This window comes from Papilio xuthus, unplaced genomic scaffold, assembly GCF_000836235.2.
Source record: "Papilio xuthus unplaced genomic scaffold, Pxut_1.1 DF826961.1, whole genome shotgun sequence".
In the NCBI taxonomy this organism is placed as follows: domain Eukaryota; kingdom Metazoa; phylum Arthropoda; class Insecta; order Lepidoptera; family Papilionidae; genus Papilio; species Papilio xuthus.
The window spans coordinates 2,436,633-2,445,131 of record NW_013531688.1 but is presented as its reverse complement, the minus strand read 5'-3'; the positions used below and the strand labels follow the sequence as shown (position 1 = coordinate 2,445,131).

Here is an 8,499-nt window from a genome sequence, read left to right as displayed (position 1 = left end):
ACGCCCGCCACGCCCCCCACACCCGCCACACCCGCCACTCCTGACAGCGGGGTGGGCACGTGCGCCGGCACCGGCTCGCGCTCATCCCGCGGCCAACGTACTACCCGCGCACAGGACGACGTCTCCGACGACCCCGAATACCAGACCCTGAAGTTCCGACAGCGCGTCAAACGAGCGAGACGCAATTACAGGAATCATATGGACTCAGATTCAAACTGAAATATCAATAGATAGATATAAAATTGTGTTTCATATTGTTACTATAAGTTATTATTGTTACTATAGCTCTATGGGCGATTATTTAACTATTTGTACCCTGTGTCTACAATTTTTGTAAAGGTTAAAGGGTGTATACCTGCTACAAGTGATTCGGAGATTTCCCCGTTGTAATTTATTAAAGGGTTCATCCAAATTGTGAGGCCTCCATAGAACACATTATTCCAATTTTATATACTTACCACTAGTCTTTACATTGCCAATATTTTTTAGAAGTTGTATTTTGGCGCGATCTCAAAAAGAAGCTTGTGTTTGGAGGCCTTAACTCTGCTTATTGTTGTATAGTTGAGTTATTGATAAATATACTATAATTCCCTTTGCAAACAGAAGAAGACGCTTACGACTTTGTCGAGTTATAAGTTTTAATGTAAGGAAATTAGATTTTATAAAATAAAATTTAATAAATATTATTTACTAGGAACAAAAGCTTAATTTACTTCTTCCAGTGAATTATATACCACAGTTTTGTCCCGCAGAATCCGACAGCCGATGCCGATTAAGCAGAAAAGTGACTTTGCAGAGCATAGGATAGCAAAAAATATTGGCATGGAGATCTACACCACCTTGCGTAGAGGACAAGTCAACTAAGACCATTACATATCATCATCAGTTCACTATACGTCCCCACCGAGGGGCTCAGAGCCTACTGCGAGCCCCTCGGTGGGGACGTATAAGTTAAAGGTGATTAGGCCATAGTCAACCACGCTGTCCCAGTGAGGGTTGGTTGCCTTTAAATATATAAATTATTATATATCACTGTAAACAACAATTTTTATTCCTACCAACGGTCTGTAGTTCCGAACTGATTTTTCTGTACCTTCTGTACTTAATAAGTTGAAAAATCGATTCAACAATTTTTATTTGGAGTGGCAGCATTATAACATGACTTATTTGAAGTTTATATACTCTGTGTAACTGTCAATGCCAACGGGGTGTGTCATCTGATCTGACTGCTGTTATCTGTCATTATCAGTCTGTATTGTGCCGGTACTCACTAGCTTTTTGTACCAAATTTTTGAATTAGATATAAAATTTAGTTTTCTCTAGCTTTTACAAAATATATTTATTTCGATATGGATGGAATATCAAACTATAACACCTTTTTGGCTATGCACAAGCCTCAATTAGTTTCATCGGGCGTTCCTGAACATTTTTGGCACACATTGTGCAAAAAATTACGTGATCAAATTTTAGATTCTGGTGTGGCTTTTGAATTAATGCAGATAGATTATGAAGACAAGCAGAAAATGCCTTATGACCCCATTTGGTGTGTAATGGCAATAACTGATATAGACAAGGCGAATTCAGATCACATTTATCTCGTAGATCATGCGTGGACTTTTAAGGCCAATAGTGTAAAGAGGAACCTAAGAAATGTTCCTGGCCTTTTAGAAACTATGTGTAATTATATGCAAATAACAAGTACTGATGCTGAAGAAAGAATTGAAGAAGTATCGCGAAATATATGGCGTTACGCGCACACCTACGCTATATCAGGCAGTGAATTTTCTGTCGAAGATCGGGTACCCGTGTGGTATGTATTAGATTTGTTGGGTTTCGGTATCATACATTCTGATAATCCCAATTTTCGTGCCGTACCATTTATTTATGTGCCTCATCAGTTGACATATACTTTACTTTTTCCTATTGAAAATGTTGAAGAAGGTGACACAATTACTGTAAACTTTGTGGAGGGCCATTACCCTGATCCCAAACAACGGGAAGCTATGCTTATACCTTGGAAGCACTATGAATATTTTGATGAAGACTTTACCCAGGAAGAACCAGATAAAAGGTACTTCTTAGAAGGACATATTATTGAAACTCTACCCTATGTAGAAATATTACAACTTAGGCAAACCAGATCTGAAAAATTGAAAGTATTTTCAGAATATTCTCTGATCAATGAACATTTGACTTTACCAGATTTTGAAATTGTTGACAATGACGGAGATGCTGATATTTTGTGGTTAACAAATCATTTTAAAAATTATCAAGAATTTAGTGTTGATTCACCACATAAATTTATTAATCAGTTTCCTTTTGAGTATGTGATCACAATAAAAGATCTTTTAGCTATTGTTGCTAGGAGGTGTTATGAACAAGGCAATAACGTTGACAAGGATAAGCTAGAAACATTGCCAACATGGTTACCTACCACATTTAATATGAAGACTGAGCTTTCAAAACTTGTTGCTTACTATATGCAAAGAAAGAAAAACGGTTTAGATAACCATTGGATTTGCAAACCTTATAACTTAGCAAGAGGTTTGGATATTAATATAACTGATAATTTGAACTTTTTATGTCGACTGCCATTAACTGGACCAAAAATTGCTCAAAAATATATACACAATCCAGTTTTATTTGAAAGACCAAATGTAGGGTTGGTTAAATTTGATATTCGTTATGTAATCCTGTTGAAATCTGTTAACCCTAATGAAGTTTACATTTACAATAATTTCTTTCTTAGATTTTCTAACAAAGCCTTTTCTCTTGACAATTTCGAAGATTACGAGAAACATTTCACTGTAATGAATTATGCTGAAGGTGTACAACTGTATAGAATGCTTTGTGCAGAATTTAAAGAGAACTGGGCGAAACAATATGATAATTTTTCTTGGGATGAAGTGGAAAAATCGATATTCAAGATGTTTGCTGAATTATTCACTGCGGCAACCTCTAAACAACCACCATTTGGAATTGCTAAGAGTCCACAGTCCAGAGCGGTTTACGCTGCTGATTTAATGTTAAGCTGGGATACAAATAAATCAGTCATAGAACCTAAATTGTTAGAAGTAAACTGGATGCCAGATTGTCAGCGTGCTTGTGTGTACTATCCTAATTTCTACAATGACATATTTTCTGTACTGTTTTTAGATAAAGAGGTTGAAACATGCACAAAGATACTTTAAACTCTAAAGCATCAATATAACCACAATTTTTTTGCAATTGCATTTGCTACAAGGATTCTAGTCAATATTGTCATAAATTTTGCAGCATAATTGCTTTAAACATTACCATATAATGATGTTATAAAATGGCAAAAGCTTCTAAAACGGCTAGGCTTTTGCCTGATTGTATAAAATGTTTATGTATGTATGATTACACTGTTATGAATGTGCCTTGCAAATATAATTATTAAGACAAAATGTATGAGCTAAAATGTATGATATAAAATAAATTTTTCATTGAAACACAATTATGGTTTGAAGTTATTTATTCTCTACAATTGTACATTCTCAAAGAACAACAAGTAAATCATACAATTAAACTTAGTACACATATCACTTTAATAATTGCTTGATTTCAATAAAATAATTGTAATTATAAATAATAAATAAATAAGAGATTAATTTTTCTGCAATATTCTATGTCCGTCATCATGGATAACTCCAAAGGGGTTCTCCTCATCAACATCTCGGTGGCTAAGCAGGACTAAAATGACAATTACCACTATCAGTACAAACAGCATGATCCAGTAACGCCTGTACAGACCACCAGCTCTTCGTATGCGAGAAGAGGGAAGTGTATTCCTGTATAAAATTATTCCATATTACATTTTGTTCATTCAAAAATAAATATATTTCTTTTGTAGTAATAAATATAGACTGTTACTCGTAACTTCATAATAGTATAGATACATTTAAATTTATACAGGTTAGAATTTTTTCCAATTTCCTGCTTAGCTAGATTAAACAGCTACTAACATGTCTAGGTATGATAATAGAAACTGCAGAGGCAAAGCTCGTAATAAGAGACAAAATGCATACTTTCATTGTTGATATTTGATTAACTATAAAGAGAATACTAATTACATAAATGATATCATTTACACATTTAATGTAATTATAATTTTCGTGGATTAATGTAAAATTATGAGATGATTCATTGACACAAAATATGTTAATTGAATAAAAAAAATTACTAATATCATAAATGCAAATGTTTAGAAAGATGGATGGATGATTGTTAGGAGGTATCACCAGAAAGACTGTGGATTTTGCTGAAATTTGACGAAGATTTAGAACATAGTCTCAAGGAACACACTACTATAAAGATAGTACTAATACTAACTAATAAAGATTTTTGATTACTCGCGAACGGAGTCGCTGGTATAAACTAGTCATATACAACTAAAGGTTGAAGAGCTACTTACTTCCACCATCTGTTGACCCAAGCAAATGTTGACTTTTGTTTATATTTGTTTTCATCATGATCAAAATTAGGAATTACACTTGAGTTGTCAAGTAATTTGAAACCTTTTCTTGGTGCTTGACTTCCTGCAATTTTAGTTGAATTACATACAATTCTTAAAAACAACCCATATCATTCATAGAATTTTAGATTTAATATAATCCTACTAATATTGTGGGGATGGATGGATGTTTGTTACAAGGTATCTCCAGAATGTCTGAACTCATTGACATTTGGCATAGATATAGAACATAGTCTGGAAGAATACATACACTTCTTATTGATTTTTACGGTGTGGACGAAGTTGGGGCGAACGCTAGTAGGTTATAAATACCTTGCAAGCTATCATTTCTTTTAGATGTACCATCATATATATTGACAGGTTCATCTGGAATCTGAATTATGGAATGAGGTGAGCTTGTTGCAGAACGGTTCGTTGATTCATCATCACTTGCCCCAACAGGAGTTCCGCGATGGCTATCCATTATATTATTAGAATAATGGAATTTTTCTAATGGGGATTGACTGCATCTACTTGCAGCACCTTTCATGTCTTGGTCATCTGAAAGCTATTATTATGAATTTTTAATATACAACTACTTTTGTGGAATAATTTTGCTATAAAGTTTAAAGTCCTGGTTTATGTCATCATCATCATGGTTTATGTATTTACATATAATTGATTACTAATCTCTACAGTTATGTAGTGTACTTTTATATATTTTTGTTCCTAAGCAAAATCATATTACTGTAAATGCTTTGTTGCAGACTGATTAAAAAACATAAATTCTTATTACCAATGGTAAGCCAAGACCTGCTCTCGCCCAATTGACACCCGCAAGCTTTTCTCGGAGTACATCAGCTACAGGGGACACCAAGTTGGGTGGAGGGAATACTGGAGTAGCACAAGATGGGCACTGGTAGCCAGCTGGGGCTGTTGTGCGTGGTAATGCACGGTAACGAGACTCCGCACATTCCCAATGAAATACATCTGTAAAAAAATGATAGCAAAGTGTAAGAATTTAGAAAATCCCATGTATTTTGTCAATATTTTTATTTGTCCCATATTAAGATAAATACAAATAGTCCACTTACGATAGCAAGTTAGCCGTATGCACTCCCCTTCGGATAGACTTTTTGTGCATATTTCGCAAATGGGATTATAATCACTATCTTGAAGCCACTGAAGATAGGACTGTATAATGCACTGTAGAGGAATAGAGACTTGTTTAGTACAGTGGGCTTGTTCTTTCATTTAATTGTTGATTATTTTCGCTTACCTTTGGATGGTTTGTTACCATACAATTTTCGCAAACATTCACTCTGTGTTCAAAACAAAACTGGTTGGTAACCTTTCTTTTCGGACATTTACAGAGACCCATTTCCACTAAAACGATAGGAATCTGATTAAATTTCAAAAATATATGGTATAATTAATAATTTATAGTATTGAATTCAGAAAATCTGCAATACATGTCTCAGTTCGGTTTCTATAAATTATATCAATCTGTCAGCCACGTAAATTACATGACAATTTGTCAATATTTTGTTGTTATCGTTCATAAATATTTTCAGAAATTTGTACAAATCTACAATTAAATATTTTTGAATTATTTTATACGAACGGATGATGATAGAAGATAAGTATTAAGACTGTACTAAAGGAAAGAACACTCCTATAAAAACGATATTTAGGAGATTACAAAATTGTTCTATGACTGGATTATTTTTGTACGTTAGTGTAGGTGTCAGTTTGATGTCATCGTCAGCCTCCCTCAACTGTCAATGTCAGTTGTCAAATATCGTTTTTATTTTTTAAGGGCAATGAATAAATTTTAATATCTAATTAAAAAAACACAGAATTAATCGCTGTGTTTATCATGGCCCTTAAGTTATTTTCACTAAAACATCTGATTAAAAAGCCTATAAATATATTATACAACCGAGGACCGACATATCAAAACAATGTAGTTCATAACCTAAAAAATTTCAGTACATCTTCGATAGCTTGTATAAACTTTTTTAATAAACGTAAGTATAGAATATAACAGTACTTATCTTTTGAAAGCCATGTATGAGATCAAATTGTTTTATAATTGTAATAGTACCTGCGGAAAAGTTGTGGAAATCCGTGACATCTGTAAGTAACGCTGGAGCGAAAAAAGGTCGTGGTAAAGGCGCGGGACGTATAAGAATTCGAGATTTGAACCGCGGACAAGTGATAGGAGTGGGAAAGGTTAATATGCTGTGGCCAGGTTTGTCCGCACCTGTTATAAGAGGTAGAGAACTGTTGAAACAACAACGGCTGCCTGATGATCCTGAAAGGTAAGTCAATGTTATTATACAGTCTATTAATATAATACTACCCAAAGTATCAAAGTTATATGACTATTTTCTTTCCAGAATGGAAAAACTAATCAAGCTACGAGATTCAATGACAAAATTCCGTAGACTTAAATTGAGTACCATTGAGAGAGGTTGGTCTGGAACTCGTATGCCAGGACGAAGCATTGGACCACCCGATCCAGTGGCTGATGGTAATATTTTTTTATTGTTATGCCTAATAACTTTACCAAAGTATTACAATTGCTAGAATCATAAGATTATTTAGCAATTTTGAAATGAATTTTACTTCAAAAAGGCAATGTTATAAAATTGTAATTTGCATAATAATCAATTATTTTAATTCTGCAGAAGAGTTTACTGGATTTGACACAAAAGTGCTGCAACTGAGATCTTTGTTGATAATGAAAGGCACTTTAGGCAGAACTCGGAATTACCAGGCAATGGTGAGGTTCAAATTATAGTATTATTTTCCATTAATAATAATTTCAAATAAATTAACACTTCAATGGAGCTGAAAACATTTTGTATTCATTTTAAATTAAAAATAATATTTATTTTTCTATTTCATAGGTTGTTACTGGAAATGGACAAGGTCTTGCAGGTTTTGGTCTTGGCAGAGCCAAGGAAGCCCCAGCAGCATTAAGGAAAGCAAAAAACAGGGCTGGAAAGAAATTGATGCATTTTGATATTTACAATGGCCACACAAGTAAGTGATTTTTACATTTTTCCGATTAGATATTACTAGGATCATAATTCATTAAAAATATATGTTTTCTTTTACTATAGTTTTCCATGATTTCTTCACGGCTTTCGGAAAAACAAAGATTTATGTTGAGAAAAAGAATGAAGGTTTTGGCTTGAGTTGTCACCGAGCTATCAAGGAGATCTGCCAAGCTATTGGCATTAAGGATCTGCGTGCTAAGGTGGAAGGCTCCCATAATCTGCAACATATTGTCAAAGCTTTCTTCATTGGTCTTCTGCAGCAGGTAAGAGTGCTATACTTTAACAGCTGATTACAATAATAAACAATGAATCTATCAATTTTTAAAGTTTATTCACATTCTTCAATTGTTATAACAATTTTTGATGTTGAGTTGATTTTGAGGAAAACGGATTAAGCACACTTATATGCACACACACACACACACACACTGAAGTTCCATTGTAAAGCAAATGTTTTTGGCATTGAGTCAGTTTCACTTTGTACTTTAACTAATTTAATATTTGATTTGTAGAGAACACATCAACAGCTTGCGGAAGAGAAAAAATTACACCTTGTTGAATATAAAGATGAAAATGAATACTATCCGACTGTAGTAGCCAGTCCAAGCGTTGTAAGAACGAAAGATGAAATACCAAAAGATGAGACGCTAGATTTCATACAATATGTCATGAATGACAGAGTTGTACTGAAAAAGAAGAAATTCCCAAGATTCTATGAGACGATGCCACATTACAATATTTACCTTAAGAAATACGAGAGGTACAGGAATCATGAAAAGATTCGATTAAATCTTAAAATTGAAAATGGTGAAGTGAAGAGTTTTCTCAATTATAAATATCCAGAGGAAAATGATGTTAAAGAAACTTAGATGATGTAGCGTGTAAAATTTAGTTTTAGTTTAAAAAATAATAATATACTTACTAAATTAATAATCTTTTTTTTTCCTGCAGTGGTAT

General features: G+C 33.7%; 4 protein-coding genes across 4 annotated transcripts in view; 3 read left to right on the top strand and 1 right to left on the bottom strand.

Moving 5' to 3' along the window:
- LOC106119908 (DDB1- and CUL4-associated factor 5) overlaps positions 1 to 265 on the top strand; it is a 7,251-nt gene extending 6,986 nt beyond the window's left edge. Inside the window, exon 14 of the mRNA XM_013315035.1 lies at positions 1 to 265. Coding sequence (XP_013170489.1) covers positions 1 to 219 — 219 coding nt within the window. The 3' untranslated portion in view covers positions 220 to 265.
- Positions 266 to 1,234: 969 nt separating this feature from the next.
- On the top strand, positions 1,235 to 3,441 carry TTLL12 (Tubulin tyrosine ligase-like 12). Its single transcript, XM_013315606.1, has one exon. The coding sequence runs from the start codon at positions 1,350 to 1,352 to the stop codon at positions 3,189 to 3,191; it is 1,842 nt and encodes a 613-aa protein (XP_013171060.1). The 5' UTR covers positions 1,235 to 1,349; the 3' UTR covers positions 3,192 to 3,441.
- A 55-nt stretch (positions 3,442 to 3,496) lies between these two features.
- On the bottom strand, positions 3,497 to 6,010 carry LOC106120296 (zinc finger protein-like 1 homolog). Its single transcript, XM_013315608.1, has 7 exons — positions 5,947 to 6,010; positions 5,754 to 5,860; positions 5,569 to 5,680; positions 5,271 to 5,464; positions 4,808 to 5,042; positions 4,436 to 4,559; positions 3,497 to 3,812 (listed from the first exon to the last, which is right to left on the bottom strand). The coding sequence occupies exons 2-7, from the start codon at positions 5,853 to 5,855 to the stop codon at positions 3,629 to 3,631; spliced, it is 951 nt and encodes a 316-aa protein (XP_013171062.1). The 5' UTR covers positions 5,856 to 5,860; positions 5,947 to 6,010; the 3' UTR covers positions 3,497 to 3,628.
- Positions 6,011 to 6,262: 252 nt separating this feature from the next.
- On the top strand, positions 6,263 to 8,475 carry mRpS5 (mitochondrial ribosomal protein S5). Its single transcript, XM_013315095.1, has 7 exons — positions 6,263 to 6,504; positions 6,579 to 6,798; positions 6,877 to 7,010; positions 7,168 to 7,262; positions 7,390 to 7,525; positions 7,606 to 7,805; positions 8,055 to 8,475. Exons 1-7 carry the CDS (start codon positions 6,354 to 6,356, stop codon positions 8,409 to 8,411), a joined length of 1,293 nt encoding a protein of 430 aa, XP_013170549.1. The 5' UTR covers positions 6,263 to 6,353; the 3' UTR covers positions 8,412 to 8,475.
- The last annotated feature ends 24 nt before the right edge of the window (positions 8,476 to 8,499 follow it).

Excerpts from the sequence above, each read along its gene's own strand:
- TTLL12 (XM_013315606.1), top strand. The coding sequence starts at position 1,350 with ATGGATGGAATATCAAACTATAACACCTTTTTGGCTATGCACAAGCCT.
- LOC106120296 (XM_013315608.1), bottom strand. The coding sequence starts at position 5,855 with ATGGGTCTCTGTAAATGTCCGAAAAGAAAGGTTACCAACCAGTTTTGT. Across the intron at positions 4,560-4,807 it reads AAGAAATGATAGCTTGCAAG|GAAGTCAAGCACCAAGAAAA; the intron begins GTATTTATAACC and ends CTAAAATTGCAG. Across the intron at positions 3,813-4,435 it reads TGGGTCAACAGATGGTGGAA|GAATACACTTCCCTCTTCTC; the intron begins GTAAGTAGCTCT and ends AATTTTATACAG.
- mRpS5 (XM_013315095.1), top strand. The coding sequence starts at position 6,354 with ATGGCCCTTAAGTTATTTTCACTAAAACATCTGATTAAAAAGCCTATA. Across the intron at positions 6,505-6,578 it reads TATAAACTTTTTTAATAAAC|TACCTGCGGAAAAGTTGTGG; the intron begins GTAAGTATAGAA and ends TAATTGTAATAG. Across the intron at positions 7,526-7,605 it reads TATTTACAATGGCCACACAA|TTTTCCATGATTTCTTCACG; the intron begins GTAAGTGATTTT and ends CTTTTACTATAG.